Genomic DNA, 16,837 nt, shown 5'->3' with positions numbered 1-16,837 from the left:
CCATACCCTATTGTTTACACTGGGACTTGTTTCCACAGACCCTGTTGACCGAGTTGACTCTAGATAGGCTACGTCCATACCCTATTGTTTACTCTGGGAATTTGTCCTCAGCAACCCATGCTTGCCGTAACAGGCGACTATGCTTGTTGTATAAGGCGACTAACAGGATAATTTGGTTGATGCATGTCATTGATCCCAATTGCGTGGATTGATGCTCATGATATTAATCACTGGATTGTCTGGTCCAAACTTGATTATTTACAGACTGCCGTCATATAGCTGGAATATTGCTGAGTACGGCGTTAAACAACAAACCAACCAACCAACTTGTTGTTTCCACAGACCCAGTTGACCGAGTTGACTCAAGATAGGCTACGTCCATACCCTATTGTTTACACTGGGACTTGTTGTTTCTACAGACCCTGTTGACCGAGTTGACTCAAGATAGGCTACGTCCTTACCATATTGTTTACACTGGAACTTGTTGTTTCCACAGACCTTGTTGACCGAGTTGACTCTAGATAGGCTACGTCCATACCATATTGTTTACACTGGGACTTGTTGTTTCCACAGATCTTGTTGACCGAGTTTACTCCAAGAAGCAGAAGCAGGTGATCCTCCACGTTCTGCCCCTGCTCTGGCATCTCCTGGGGGCGCAAAACAGCAGCGGCGCCCTGCACGGCGGCAGCAGCGACCTGCGCCAGGCCATGGGCTCCCTGGTGTCTGTCCTGTATAAACACATGGGCCAGAGTCTCATTGAGAAGGCCAGCTCCGACCCCAACGTCAGCACACGCCATCTGAACCTGCTGCAGGAACTCATTGACCAGTCATAACACCAGCGTCAGCATCAGACATGTCATGTGTTGTTGTCAGCGTCAGACATTTCGTGTATTGTTGGAGATCATTGACCAGTCATAACACCAGCATCAGCATCAGACATGTCATGTGTTGTTGTCAGCATCAGACATGTCATGTGTTGTTGTCAGCATTAGACATGTCATGTGTTGTTGTCAGCATCAGACATTTCGTGTATTGTTGGAGGTCATTGACCAGTCATTGCACCAACATCTGCGTCAGTTATTTCGTGTATTGTTGGAGGTCATTGACCAGTCATACCACCAACATCAGTGTCAGACATTTCGTGTATTGTTGGAGGTCATTGACCAGTCATACCACCAACATCAGCGTCAGACATTTCGTGTATTGTTGGAGGTCATTGACATGTCATAACACCTTGAGCCTTAGACGTTGATGTGTTGTAGGGGCCGATTGACAAGGATGATACCCAGGGCTTTGTCTGTTGCTTCATACCAAAGGAAGAGAAAAACTGTTGTGTTGCACTGGATATTCAACTTACTAATTTAGGGAATTTATGGGGGAATGTTATATTTTCAAGTCATATTATCATGGTAGTTGAAGTTGTTGACAAGATATAACACTTGTTGGAAGGAATCAAAATCGAGGACTGAAGTTTGATTTCTACATGATCTTAAGTTTTTTTTCATATATTTGGAAACAAACTTCTTTATTGGGTATTTTGGAAAAATATTGAATATAATATCTTGTGAAATAAGTGGAGGACCGCTCTTAGAGGAAGGAGTTGCCTTGGTTTCTAGCCAGGAAGAGTATACCAGCCCTCACACCGGAACGCACTTCACTTCTGGGAGTATCTGGCTTATTCATTAGTTGTTCAGTCAGTGATGCAGAACAGTTGTAGTTTTTGCCGCCTGTGTGTTTAGCTTTTACACATTTAGTGTATCAGAGTTACTTGCACATTCTTGAAAAGTGATATCTTATTTTGATAGATAATCTTTTTGTCAGTTTCTCTGAGTAGAGTAAGCACTTGTACCTTCCAGGACATACCATGTTGATTTCAATTTGTGTCGATATTTTGAAATAGATCCACTAACCTCCTGGTTTTCCAAATGATTTAGTTAGTGTAGATATGGTGTATATATCAACTGAAGTCAGGTCTATTTCTTGAAACCAGTGATGATTCTGTACATACTTGGATGATGTGTCATGGCGTTGCTGTCTGTGTCAGGTGTTTGTGTGTATATTTCCCATCATGGTGCATATTTCACTATTTAACAATCTCGTCACCAGACCTGCTCAGGTCTTGTACATGTTTATTATAGTCTATTTATTATCTTCACATGGTCTCAACAGTGATAACACATGCATGCTCTGGGTATGCCTAGTTTATCTTTACAAACATGCAGAGTACTTGTACATTTTGTATCATAAATGATTTTTTTAAAGGCAGGATTTGTTTCACTTCATATTTTATGTTGATCAGTTTGTTTACACTAGTTCTGTAAGTTTTACATCATTTTATATATCAATTCAAGATAGGCATTACCAGAGAATACATTGTGAATTATGACTTATCAAAAGGTTTCTCAATAATTAAGGTTGAAAAGGATGCATGTTGATTTGGCATCAAGTAGTAAATAAGAGATATTGTTGCCTTTTGGTATGTTGTGATTGTCACTGATCGTTGTGTCTCATGTTTTGGCATTTTAAATGCCCCCGACTGTGATATGTTGAACCTATGTCATCTACATTGCTGTCTGTGATCACCCTCCGTCCAGGTCAACATGCTGTGACCCTGCTTGTTATGTTATCGGACCAACTGTCACAATGCTCACATGCCTTTAACACTGCAGTTGTCAGCACACTCCGCTGATGGAATACTTGAGGAACATCTGTTATAGTATTTGATGTTTGTATAGCCTGTCAGTTCATATGAAGAATATATTTCTGAGGTGTAATTTTATGGAAATATGAGATTTTGAACCATCAGAAAGCAGTATAAAATTGTTGTTAATTTAGTTTTCCATTTCCCAAATCTTGGGTTATTTCTGTGCAGTTAGGATTGATTGAAAGAACTTTGAAACAGTGTGGTAAATGAGGATTAGAGTTGATGCTACTGTCCTGTCATCAGTACCACTGATTTCAATCTCATTAAAATCAGATCTTAGTTCTCGCTACCGATAAACAAAGATCTGAGGACATCCCATTAGGGGTCACGTCAGAACGACCAGATCATGAAAGTGACGGTCAGAATGTGATTTCTAATCATGCAACCTCGAAAACTTTTACTTTGGGTATTCCGAACGATAGTTAGGGTTTAACGAATGAATCCATACAATCTAGACCATCTATTAGCCATTTCATTCAGGTTTCAATTTTTTAATTGAGAATTTTGTCAAAATATGGTTCGAAGCGTAGTCGCCAATTTGAAATCAGTGCCGTAAAGCACATGAAAGCTGCCTTCTGATTGGCTAATGTCGACTTCTTGTCAGTCCTATCATTGGTCGGTCAAAGTTCGCACAAGTTCGGTCTGATGTGACCTGTAATGGGATGTCCTCAGATCTTTGTTTAGCAGTAGCGAGAACATAGATCTGATTTTAATGAGATTGTCGCTATTTATGATTTTTGTCATGACATATTTCCTTGATGGTGACTGTTATTGACAGGGTGATACTCAAATAGCTGATAGTGTTCCAAGGCTGTGTGGGGCAAGTTAGTGGTTGGTCCGATGTGAGGCATGATTTAGTCATTCTATTGATTCCTTTAGCCTGGCTGTTCTAGGCTTCTAGTTGTATATTTTATTTGTGACGCTTCTCATCTTTTTAGTGAAGAGATTTGTACAGAACATTACACATGTATATATTTCTACATAGTGACTGACAATATCTATGGTTGTAGATAGTTTAACTGTATATAGCGGGACTGAACTGAGCATAGATACCGTGCTGGACAAACAAGCATGTCTATCATGCCTTCATTCATCAGTATTGATAACACTGACGGCTTGAATATATATTTTAAGTACCTACTTGTACAGAACTATATATATTGTTATAGCTTGCTGTTTGTTATATGGTGTGTGTCATGTGAAACTTGTATATAACCATTGTCGGTAATCCTCCATTGTGATATGGATCTAATGTAATGCTATACAGTATTTATATCTGATAAGATATATAAGTATATATTTCTCAAGAATTTCTATTTAAAATAATATGCCTTTTCATATGATTGTATGAAATTGTCATTTGTAATTTTCTGTTTGAAATTGTCCCTCTTTTGATTTCGGAATACACATTGTACTTACTGTTTGTACATGATTCATATTTCTGCATTTAAACTGTCATGTTTGTTTCCTTTTCCAAATGTTGGTCTATTCAGTAGTGTTTGACAATTATTCTCCAGGTTTTGATGATTGTTTGCATTTTCAAAAACATTCTTGTCACACTTAGTTTCTCGTACACTCCCAAACTTCCCCTGTAGGTGAGGAAGTTGGCCACAGTTTGTTCGTAAGTGGAGGATTGAGTGCCTGGTTTGCAAATCAAATAGATGCATCTTTCATTACTTCTCACACAAGTGCTTGTTAAACATTTTTGTTTCCATGGAACGGATGGTTTGTTAGATTCACTGTTGATATTTATGTATAGATACAAACTATTTATTGCAAGATTGCACCCGTGATCACTTGAAGCAGCATCACGTTGATTGATAATGTTGAACGGTAGCCGTCTGCCTCGATGAATGTCTCCGTCCAGATATGTATGAGAACTGCAGGTTTTATTTTTGTACAGTTTTGTCACCGAATAGCAGTGTGAGCCAATCACTAATATATGAGTGTCCGTAGCGATATTCATGAGTTACACCGTTATACCAGCATTGCCTTTCAGTGTGATATACTGCAGCTGATTTCCTCCGTCCTCATATTTACACGAGTGTGTGAGCATAGATAGCTGATTGATAGCCAAGTAGCTCGGGAGGGAAACTTGGCCACAGCTTGTTTATCAAGTGATTAAAATTGTGATATTTTATTTGTTTGCGTCACTCCTTCAATCCTGTCTCCCACAACGAAATGTAGCACCACTCACCCATTGGTCCGGGTCACATTTCTTGGGTTGAACTGGGAATTGGTTTTCACACGTACGTGACGCGAGTTCAGGTTTTCACTATCTACCGCCAAAACATGGTTATGTGTAATTTGAAAATATTAATGTATATGTTTATCCTTTAATATCAATCATTACTGGAATCTTGATTAAGCAAGTATATGTTCATTTGATGTAATCTTCTTCAAAGATGTATGCCCATACCGACACACATACCGCTCACCAGGGCTGAGGGTGTTCGTGTTAACTCATGGCAGTTAGCAAAGAAAAGACAACTCTGTTCATGTCACTGGGGTTCAAAATTAAGCCAGAATTCAAGGGTTGATGCAATGTCCCTAATGTTTGTTATAAGTACAAGAGGGGCACGGGTGGCCCAGTCGTCTAAGGCGCCGCGATTCACTGTGCAGAGTTGAGTCCCCTGGACACGCCAGAAACCTATGATTGTGGGTTCGAATCCCGGTTCGCCTAGATTATGTTTCTAGGTTTGTCAGCACCATACCCGTGCTCGTGGGTTTCACTGAAGTGGTAAACGTCTGAGACCTGCATCACCTCGGGCTTTCCTCCCACATGAAGCTGACACGCTGTGATATGACTGGAATAATGTTAAAAGCGGCGTTAAACCCAACTCACTCACTCACTATAAGTACAAGATTTAGGGGGCTCTTGATTCAAATACTCTAGGCAGATTCCCCAGGACCCCTCACCTTACCATCTTGGTTGGATCTTTTGAAAATTGCTAATAGCCTCACTTGAGTTAAATAAAAGATAGTTGAATGGTTCTAATGTTCAAATAGTTAAATATCTACCCCTATACCAGGAAACCCATATCTAACCAGCTTTTTTAGTTCTGTAGGTAATATATGACAACTAATAAACTTGATAAATAATATCAAAGTATATAGAATCATTCTTGAGATAGTAAATGTTTGGTTGGTTAACTCAACTTGATTTTTGTCGGTCTGTCATTTTTAAAAATATTTGATAGACATTGGGGTCACTTTTTCTAAACTAAACTAACAAAAAATTGCCTGCTTGTATAAGAAGTTGTCTGGTTTGTCTTCATCTTAGATTGGCCGAGTAGTATGTGTGATGGGATGGATACATTCAGTGTACATTTTCTTTAGTATGTTAATCAAACAAGCCATTAAACATGTTTGAATCATGTATTCAGTCAATAAATTCAATAAATAATGCTGACTTAGCAGTGTCCGCACTCAATCTGGTTAATTTGGTGGAAGGTTGATTGAAATATGTACCAGATTGTTTCAGGCTATTTCAAAGGAATAGTTTATAGTAAATATGATTTGGCAATATGCACCCTTACTCTACCGTTGGACTGTTAGAAACACGTCAATTTGTCTACTCATGTTAATGACATGACATAAGATCCTCCAGCTGATACTGGTTTGGTGTGTATTTCTAATCTACCAATGTGGTCCTCTACTATTGTATAAACACTCTGTATGCAGACACAGAGAACCCATGCCAACATTGGACCAATAGGCTTGCTCAATTTGACTTAATCAGCTTCTTGTGATCATAACATTGATGGAAATAAATGATAAACATGATATTTGGTTGGTTGTTATTGATGGGATTGGTTTTCACACATACAGCCACGTTAGGGCGCCATAGTTCAACTTTGAGGAAATGAGTACAAGCAAAGATGTTCAGCACAAGACGTTTGTACATTTTCTTAATTCAAAGTGGTTTGTAACTGTGCAGTCCATAGCTCAAATGTGTTCTTTTCAGACAAAAACTGGATGCCAGACCAGTTGGAGGATAGAGAGAGGGAGGGGGAAAGGATCCGGACCCCCCTCCCCTTTGAAAACCAAATGTATGTTGTAGACAATACACCCCAGCCCCAACCGCCACTGAGAGAGGATTTTGCTATTTTGGACCTCTCCCTTTTAAAAATGCTTGATCCACCCATGAATACTGTGTTGATAGAAGGTCTAACTGACTGCTAGTGGAGATAGCCAGCTGTTTGAGTGGAGGAGGGAAATAGAGTTCAATACTCTTCAGGACCTGGTGACAAACACATGCAAGTGCTAGGACTATTGTAATTGTGTCGAAGTAAGGCACACAACAGTCATAACACTCTCAGCTGAAAGTCATGATGACCCACCCTTGAGGAGTTCTTGACAACATCGGAAAGTCAAATCTTGAAACCATGACTATTGTAAAGTTTATTTTTGACATAAGCACGGCATTCCAACATTCCAAGGTGCCACATCATGGATTAATAACAACAGAAAAACAAACTTGGCAAAATAGTCTTTATTGAATAAATAGCCAAACAGGTGGTCGCAGAAACCAGGTTTACAAGGATGGGACCTTGGGGTCACTTCGACTCTATGGTTGCTGGGGTGTCTGACAGAACAGCACTTGGGCAAGGGAAGGTCGTGCTGTCAGGCTGCATGGCCTTGTGCTGACACAAGCTTACTCAACACGTATATTGATAGCAACGTAACAAAAACTATAACATTTCGTAATTGCAGCTTCTTGTGAAGGTGAAGGCCAAAATCAAGAATAGACTTGCTTTAACATTTGGGAACAACATTTTCATTTTTGGTGGCTGAGTGGGTTAGATCGCTGACTTCGTGTGCTGGTAATTAGGTGCCTCACTCTTGCAGAGTGGGTTTGAATTCCGAACGGGACTCAACCCAAAAAAGTATGAGAATCTGTACTTTACGAGGAAAGTGTTATCCCAAATATGATATTTGTTACATTTGACCACTTTCTCTATGGCATTGTGTTCATAGCTTTCGGCCCTGGGGCCTGTGCCAATTTACACTTGTCAGAGGGGTACACAAAGATCTAGACTACCAGTTTGACCAATTTCTAAATGGCATTGTGTGTTCATAACATTTTCAAAGCATTTCATATTTCTTTAAAAACATTTTACCAAACAAAAACACTGCATCTGATAAGATATACTTCCTGCTGTGAAAAAAGGTCAATACCTGAGTCGCTGCTAACAGCAATGTTGCTTTAAAAGAAAACACAACTTCTTAAAATGAACAACAAAACAATGTAATGAAAACAACAAATAAATAAAACCTTCATTTTTTACCTTGAAAATAGATTTTTGGCATATCAGTGTCATTAGCTATTTAAAAAGTAAAAACAGCTAATTAATAATTTAATTAGATCTTTTGTCAGTTTCAAACAAACTACTGAGGCATGAATTTTCGTAATGGTCTGCTGATGGAACTACTCATTCATGTCTTATTTCCTCAACAATCTTTTGAAGACATGCAAAAGCTTCGACAGTCACAGTTGACAAAACAATAACAGAACATACATACCGTATTCGATGTGATAAGCACCCTGCTCTAATAATCACCCACGACAGTTTTGCTTATATATTATATATTGGCTAGTGAACAATCACAATTAGCACCCCTTCCGATTAATCAATGTACACATGACTAATTTATTCATGTATAATACGCAATAGTGTGTTAAATGCACCCTTAATAACGGGCAACTAAATTCTGTAAAAATATATCTGTTGTGTATAATACACACAGAATTTTCTTTTGTATCATTTCAGGCTGTCAGCATAAACCACAAAATTTACGATCTTTCAACTGTTTTTTTTTCACCCACATTTTATTCTATATACAGCCCCCTATTTCTGATTTTGAGAGCGTCCTGGGTGCTTATTTCTTCGAATACGGTATATCAAAAAATATCTGCAGGTCTCATCCCAGCAGAGTTCGAAAGAGTTGTCTCCCTTTACAACCACTGTTTACATGGCAACGTGACTAGTTTACTGCCATGAATGCCGGTATGTCAAACCAGATGACTGACACAACATTATAAAATGCTCTGCAGCAATGAACAAGAAATAGCAAATGGCAGGAATTTGACATAGTGTTTCCTAGCAACATTTCCATACATCCCCAAGAACAAAGTTGAGGTCACTGGCCAGTAACCATGGAAAACACCCACACCACACCTACAACCTCGACTTGTCTGTCATTCTCAAATATCAGCAACAAAGACTGACCCAAGAGGCAAGTGTATGTTGTGTTTTGTCAGCAAAAAGGCTGTTATATCTGAGAGCAGGCAGAAATTTAACCCGAGTCACACAAACTGGTGATTAAGAGTCACAAAAACTGGTGATTAATCGTGTGAACAGTGAAGACTTCCCAGATGCCCAATCATTCAATGACTGATCACACTCGCTGGACTCAGCACCCATGTTGAGGAGATTAGACCAGGCTCCATTTCATAATAATAATGGTAATAATGTTTCACATCACCTGAATAATCGAACTGACAAAATCAATTCATTGCATTGATTCCAAGGTAAAGATCCATCCAGGGTCTTTTAATCTACCATGCACATTTGGAACTCTCCAGCGATGGGACATAAAATATCAAAAGAATTCTTATCTTATTTCAAGTCAACTCAGGCAAGTCCGACCTACTGGTTCAGCTTGCAACAAATTTAACTCAGGCAAGTCCGAGATACTGGTTCAGCTTGCAACAAATTCAACTCAGGCAAGTCCGACATACTGGTTCAGCTTGCAACAAGTCAACTCAGGCAAGTCCGACATACTGGTTCAGCTTGCAACAGGTCAACTCAGGCAAGTCCGTTTACTGGTTCAGCTTGCAACAAGTCAACTCTAGGTAAACCCCAGGTACTCGTTCAGCCTATCATTCATGTTGCCAATCCAGGCCACAAACCCAGTCTGTTCAGCCCCAGCCTCCTCCTGCACCGGGCTGACCACCCCACACAGCTCATCATCAAACAAAGTAAAGTAGGTCCCGATGAACCCGCGACACATGGGACACCGGTCAATCTTCTTGAAGCACATACTACACGCGCATGCGTGACGACAGGGCAGGATCACATGGGATATCGGGTTCATTTGGCAAACCACACATTCATGGCCATCCCCATCCATGTCTGACGTTGAGGACGATACCGTGGAGCGATCATGCTCACTTGCTTTTGTCGACTGTTCTGTACTGACTCTAGGTTCAATATCGGAATCATCTGCGGTTAGGGATTGCCGTTGCTTGGTGTCAGTTTTGGAAGATTCCCCTCCTCCCTCCATGGAGCTTGACACAAACACTGACTGCACTTCGGTACTACTACTGTCACAACTACTATTATGTTTATTTCTACAAGGTGTCAAGTGTTCTGATTTTTCAGAAAGTGTTGTCTCATTTTCTTCATGGCCAGAACCATCCAGATTTGTAATGTCTGACACCTCTGCTTGACTACATGAGAGACATGGTTCCACTGAAGGATTAAGTCCTGTGTCTTTAGGACTACAGGATAACTGTCCATGGTGTGTGCTGGTCTGTGGGTTGGCCTGTGTGCTGGTCTGTGTGCTGGTCTGTGTGCTGGTCTGTGTGCTGGTCTGTGTGCTGGTCTGTGTGCTAGTCTGTGGGCTAGTCTGTGTGCTGGTCTGTGGGCTGGTGTGTGTGCTGGTCTGAGGGCTGGTGTGTGTGCTGGTCTGTGGGCTGGTCTGTGTGCTGGTCTGTGGGTTGGTCTGTGTGCTGGTCTGTGGGCTGGTGTGTGTGCTGGTCTGAGGGGTGGTCTGTGTGCTGGTCTGTGTGCTGGTCTGTGGGCTGGTGTGTGTGCTGGTCTGTGGGTTGGCCTGTGTGCTGGTCTGTGGGTTGGCCTGTGTGCTGGTCTGTGGGCTGGTCTGTGTGCTGGTCTGTGTGCTGGTCTGTGGGTTAGTCTGTGTGCTGGTCTGTGTGCTGGTCTGTGGGCTGGACTGTGAGCTGGTCTGTGAGCTGGTCTGTGGGCTGGTCTGTGGGCTGGTCTGTGAACTAGTTGAAAGTGAAGGATCTTCGTTGTCTGTTGCCAGATACAAAGCCTGAAAATATATAATTAATTTGTGATCCAATGTTATTGTTTTAGTAAATATGGACCACACAAGTCAAATCAGGATGCATAAAGAATATAAATCACAAAATTCAAGGATTTTCAACATGTTCAATTTCTCTCCCCAAATTTCAAAGCCATGCAAACTGAATATCTTTATATTTTTTTCTGTTTGATTTATTACAGACTCAAACATATTCAGGGAGATAACCTTATGGTTATTGACGATAAATAGATTGTAATTATTTTCAGCAAAATATTAAACTGATTTTCAGAATTTAACTGATTTCCGATTCGTGAGGGTGATGGGAGTGAGGTGAAATGGGGTTTAACAATGCGTTTACCATCATTGCACTTATATAGCAACATGTGTTCAAGTGTGTGGCTGCTTGTACTAGTCCGGACTGAGCCGGTTTTGTAGTGCTAGACCACAGAGATATAATTCCGCAGTTTAACATAGATAGCCTACTCAGACACATCATATAGGGACTTTGTACCGACGAGTCATCGTTCTATCCCCATAACGATGAACGTGGGGGCGCAGACGCCACAGTTGTCTAAGGTGCCACAATTTGCTTTGCAGAGTTGTGTCCCTTGGGCATGCCAGAAACCTCTTGTGTGTTTCAAATCGCGGTTTGTCCGATTATGTTTCCAGTTTTGTCAGCACCATACCTGTGGGTTTCTCTAAACTGGTAACCGTCTGAGGCCTGCATTACTTTGGGCTTTCCTCCCACATTAAGCTGACAAGCCGTGATATAACTGGAATACTGTTAAAAGTTCCGTTCAACCTGACTCACTCGCTCACTAATTTTTTATTTTTTTTGTTTAACGCCCCACTCAGCAATATTCCAGCTATATGATGGCGGTTTATAAATAATCGAGTCTGGACCAGACAATCCAGCGATTGACATGAGCATCGATCCTTGCATTTGGGATACAATGACATGCATCAACCAAGTCAGCGAGCCTGACCACCCGATCTCATTAGCCGCCTTTAACGGCAAGCATGGGTTGCTGAAGATCTTGTACCCCGGATCTTTAAGGGTCTGGTCACTAATACCGAGAGCAATGGTGATGAGGATTGATACCTGCAAATTGAAGACTCTGCCATCACTGAGTTTGAGGTACTGCCCCACAGACTGCGAGTCCATCGTCACCACCGAGTCACGTAGATGTAGCATAGTGAAACTAGCCACCTGTTGGGACATTGTCACAGACGTTTATTAGACATATACAGTCAGCTATGTTTATAGCGAACACGCTTATAACCAACTGACGGATATAGCGAACTGTTCCCGGGCATTGGCTGTATATTATATATATAAAATTAATGGATATAAGTATCAAAACATCCGCAGCCATGCGCGGCTGTTGAAAGCAACAATAAACAATTGAAGGAAAGTAATTATCTGGATAAAGTTGACACCTCGTCCTCATTTACTCCCTCAATTAACAATAGTAAAAACGCGATTAGGTTATAGAATTTGAAGTGTATATATGCTGTCTATAAAATGTTTGAGTTTGTTATAACCATAGTTTACTGTATTTCTGACTTGTTATCACCGCTTACAGAGTGGGGAGTTTTTGTTAGAATCTTAACATTTTCTTTTCAATGAGTGATGTGAGAACTGGAAAGTTATAATGCGAGAGAGCAAATGCTAAAGTAGACACAAGTCATTGATAACAACTTCTTTACGTATGTTGTTACAGAAAAAAACGAGATTCTAATGACAGCCTGACCACTCAGTCCATTTACCGGTAGACACCACTTACAACCAGTATAGGTTGGTGGGAACCTGTTCTAACCTGGAATCCCTATAGGACGAAGAAAGCTAAAAACAGAGATTCCATTGATGTTATTTTTCAGTTTTTAATAAACTAAACCATGTTTTCAAAAAGGTAAATGTGGAAAGTGGGCATTTCATCTCCTAATGACGGGCAAATCTCAAAATATTTAGAAGCTGTATGAAGAAATTATTATATTTATCCCAACACAATTATATTGCCTCACCACGGCAGGGGTTCCAAGGTCACCACCAGAGGTCGCTGCTATCACCACACACGGATATCTCTGGCGGGGAGGATGTCCAAGGGTTACCTCACTGACGTCCCCCGGGCACTGGAAGCGGAGCACGCCATGTTTCTCGAGTCTGATAATCAAAAGTCAATAATATCAAATGCAAAATAAATAAATACAAAACATCTCAAGAAAACCCTCTTCTCAAGGGGAAGGAATGTTAATGTTCTAATGGCAAAGTTTCTAATACTTTCTACAATTTTACATTTTTGAATTACTATGCTCGCAGAAATAAGGGCCGTGTGCACATATTAAAATGATACACATGTTAAATGTTAAAGACGTTGTTAACAAACTTAGTTTGAAAGTCAATGAAACGTAAACTATTTCGATAACAGTTACCATGGTTACTGGGCCAAACATATATACTCCTCTTTTTGAACCAACGTTTTCTGTTAAAAGCCTGCAATACACACAAGAAGGTTCGTGAGAGTGCTTATAGCATGTATAGGAGAAGGGTTCTTAATACGGTGAATATGGTACTTGCAAAGCAGCTCATTATGAATGCATAAATATATTTTGAAACAATGTAAAACTCTCTTTGATAAGGATGCAAAAGCATAATCGAAAATTATTTCCCCTGGGTTGACACCAGCCAAAAGGACAAGTATGGTAATATCGTGTAACAATTAATCTAAAAAGAATGGTGAATCTTCTGGACTAGCCCCTGACGTCGTCTACCTGATGTTCTGTTGAGAATGAAGACTCTCCTCCCCTTGGAGGAGGTGACCACCGTTCAAGTCTTTCAGTATTGTCTCAGGTGACCACTGCAGTACTTCATGGACAGTATTGATACTTGTTCCCCAGAACACTGACAAGTGCCCCTCGGTCAGAGATGAAACCGACAGTGAAAAGCCATCTGCACAATACAATCAGAGTTCAGGTGATAGTGAAGGATTCATGTACCAGAGGGTGACAGTCATAAACATCACAAACATCATCACAAACAACATAACAAACATCACAACAAACATCACAACAAATATCATAACAAACAAATATCATAACAAACAACATCCCAAACATCATCACAAACAACATCCCAAACATCATCACAAACAACATCCCAAACATCATCACAAACAACATTACAAACATCATCACAAACAACATCCCAAACATAACAAACAACATCCCAAACATCATCACAAACATCATCACAAACAACATCACAACAACAAACAACATAAAAAACAACATCACAAATGTCATAACAAACAACATAACAAACAACATAAAAAACATCACAACAAACATCATCACAAACGTCATAACAAACATCATCACAAATAACATCACAAACATAAAAAAACCCCATCCCAAACATCATAACAAACATCACAAAAGTCATCACAAACAACATCCCAAACAACTTAAAGTTTGGATCAATTGAATTTCCAAATGTCAATAAATGAAATCAAAATAACACTGTACACATATGTCTGGGTCTAACTTGCCTGAACTTGTCTTAGACTCAGAAGGTCATAGTCATATCAACTATCATCAGCAAATCTTAATAAGAGACATTGTACTATTTCCAGGCTTTGGATTAATGGTAAAAGTCATTAACTGCTGTTATATGTGAGGAAGAGTGTATGTGAGGTGCTTTATCTCTCTTACAACTTTTGTTTACCTCCAAATGTGATTCATTTGCCTCTAAAGGAATCAACTACAAAAACAAGTAGGGCTAGGACGATACACCAACTGTGTGATCCGATACGTATTACTATACCTTGCTCATGATCCGATACCTATCACGATCCGATACCTATCACGATACCTTGCTCATGATCCAATACATATAACGATACTTGTATGTGCTCATGTCTATAGCGCATAATCCACATGTTTCTTAGACAGGATATTCAAATACCTGGCACACTGATGATTTACAGTTGGAAGTGTCAAGTATGGCGCAATGGGTGAAAATATTTACTTTTTCACCACTAATTTTCACTACTAATTAGTGTTTAGTGTAACATTTATTAAAAAATACTTTTAAGGTAAGAATCAATACTTTTTACTTAGTGTGCAACTGTGATCGATACTTGTATTAGGAAGTGAAATATCGCGATCCTCCGATGCATGGGTGTATCGTCCCTCCACTAAAGTGAGTGAGTGAGTGAGTATGGTTTTACGCCGCTTTTAGCAATATTCAAGCTATATCACGGCGGGGGACACCAGAAATGGGCTTCACACATTGTACCCATGTTGGGAATCGAACCCGGGTCTTCGGCGTGACGAGCTAACGCTTTAACCACTAGGCTACCCGACCGCCCCTCCCACCACTAAAAACAAGAAGACGTCTTCCTACCTTTCAGTGTTGTTGTGGCAGCATCTTTGAGTGTGATGGAGAAAGGGTTTGTGAATCCCCTCATGGGCATCTTAACCGCAGTGTTGGGGGGTGACGGTGGCAGCATCGGGAAGTGCAGCAAGTCATTGTTGAATCTGGCCAACACAATACACGTTTAAGCACTCACTGAGTCTTCATACTTACTTTTCAATGAATTTAATAAAAAAAGATGCTATAACAAAATGCAACAAAAACAAACTGTTCATCTTAATGAACTCTGACCACCTAATACATCCATGCTTCACAAGACCCGTGAAGATTCCGGGGTAGAATACGTCTTTAGCAACCCATACATGACGTAAAAGGTGACTATGCTTGTCGTAACAGGCGAATAACGGGATCTGGTGGTCTGGCTCGCTGACTTGGTTCATACATGTCATCGATCCCAATTGCGTGGATCGATGCTCATGATGTCAATCACTGGATTGTCTGGTCCAGACTCGATTATTTTACAGACCGCTGTCATATAGCTGGAATACTGCTGAGTGCGGCGTTAAACAACAAACAAACAAACAAACAACAACACATGCTTCACAAACACAGATGAATGAAGATTATTATTTCGATAGCATATAAAAAATGAGGAGAGGTGAAATGGGGATTGACCTCACATTCAAGATTATTGCACTCATTGAGCAACGTGCATGCACATGTGTGTTTGTGTGTGGTTATTTGAACTGGTTCGGACTAATGCTGATTTTATAGTGCTAGCCCACTGAGATATTTTGCTGCAGTTTAACATGAATACCCCACTCAGACACAGTATATTGACTCTGAGCCGACCAGTCCTTGTTTTAGCCCTTTAAGCCTAATACAATCTTTTGGTATGACACAGCCAAGGATCAAACCCCAGACCTTCCGCTCTCCGGGCGAATGGTCTACCACTAGACCACAGAGGCGGTCTATTACAAATGAGAACATGCAAGTCTTGTAAGCGATCATTAGGAATCTTAGCTCTACAATTGGATTCGCATCTAAGTCAAGTTTCCATACATAAAATAATATTTATTTACATGTTTAACTTTTGAATCTGGTGTGACATTTCTAAACAAAACTGGTCTATATGTTAAAGTAAACATTTGTAAATTGTAAATTCTATAATATCATATCTTTTCCATATTGCATGACCTTGCAGAGAACATAAACGATGCGTACCTTAATATCAGCACTGCCGTTGCCACGAAGCACAAGAGAACGGTGATGATTGCATAGTGGTTGGAATAATTAGCGAAGGAGTACAACAAATGCGAGAGGTCGTCGGCCATGTCCAAGAGTTCGGTCCCGAGAAGAGATAAACATAACACATCTTGTATCACGTCAATGACGTCCATGTTAATGTCTTTCGTATATTATACGCCCACATCATCTGGTTTAATGTCGACAATATGTAAACGCATCTATCAGTCGCATCTGATCACAATTAACACATTCCCTGTCATTCGATGCAGTTACACGCGAGACGTGTTTGTAACCCGGAAGTAAACAACAAGCTTGGAGGTCGCCACGCCAATCAACATGGATTTTGTTACGAACGATATGATTGGCTTATAGGTGAAGCGAGCGCGACTTCTCCTGCTTACTAACAACGGGGGAAGCTGCAGCGCCTGTAAGTTTCTTTAACTGTAAAAGTGTGT

The 16,837-nt window shown here is 40.3% G+C and overlaps 2 protein-coding genes across 5 annotated transcripts in view; one reads left to right on the top strand and one right to left on the bottom strand.

Annotated features, from left to right (window-relative positions):
- Nucleotides 1-5,268, top strand: part of LOC139444362 (TOG array regulator of axonemal microtubules protein 1-like) — a 67,628-nt gene extending 62,360 nt beyond the window's left edge. For all 4 annotated transcript variants that reach the window (XM_071225315.1, XM_071225314.1, XM_071225316.1 and 1 more), the window contains one exon: nucleotides 574-5,268. In XM_071225315.1, the coding sequence (XP_071081416.1) occupies nucleotides 574-833 (260 nt within the window). In that variant the 3' untranslated portion in view covers nucleotides 834-5,268. The remainder of the gene's footprint in view (nucleotides 1-573) is intronic.
- Nucleotides 5,269-7,354: 2,086 nt separating this feature from the next.
- Nucleotides 7,355-16,689, bottom strand: LOC139443940 (uncharacterized). The gene is made up of 7 exons (XM_071224826.1): nucleotides 16,359-16,689; nucleotides 15,165-15,298; nucleotides 13,532-13,709; nucleotides 12,785-12,923; nucleotides 11,862-11,969; nucleotides 10,568-10,765; nucleotides 7,355-10,327 (listed from the first exon to the last, which is right to left on the bottom strand). The coding sequence occupies exons 1-7, from the start codon at nucleotides 16,532-16,534 to the stop codon at nucleotides 9,560-9,562; spliced, it is 1,701 nt and encodes a 566-aa protein (XP_071080927.1). The 5' UTR covers nucleotides 16,535-16,689; the 3' UTR covers nucleotides 7,355-9,559.
- Between the last annotated feature and the right edge of the window lie 148 nt (nucleotides 16,690-16,837).

The sequence above is a fragment of the Haliotis cracherodii genome, unplaced genomic scaffold (genome assembly GCF_022045235.1).
Source record: "Haliotis cracherodii isolate W230 unplaced genomic scaffold, xgHalCrac1.p SCAF_5, whole genome shotgun sequence".
Classification (NCBI taxonomy): Eukaryota; Metazoa; Mollusca; class Gastropoda; order Lepetellida; family Haliotidae; genus Haliotis; species Haliotis cracherodii.
This window is presented reverse-complemented; position numbering and strand designations above follow the sequence as displayed.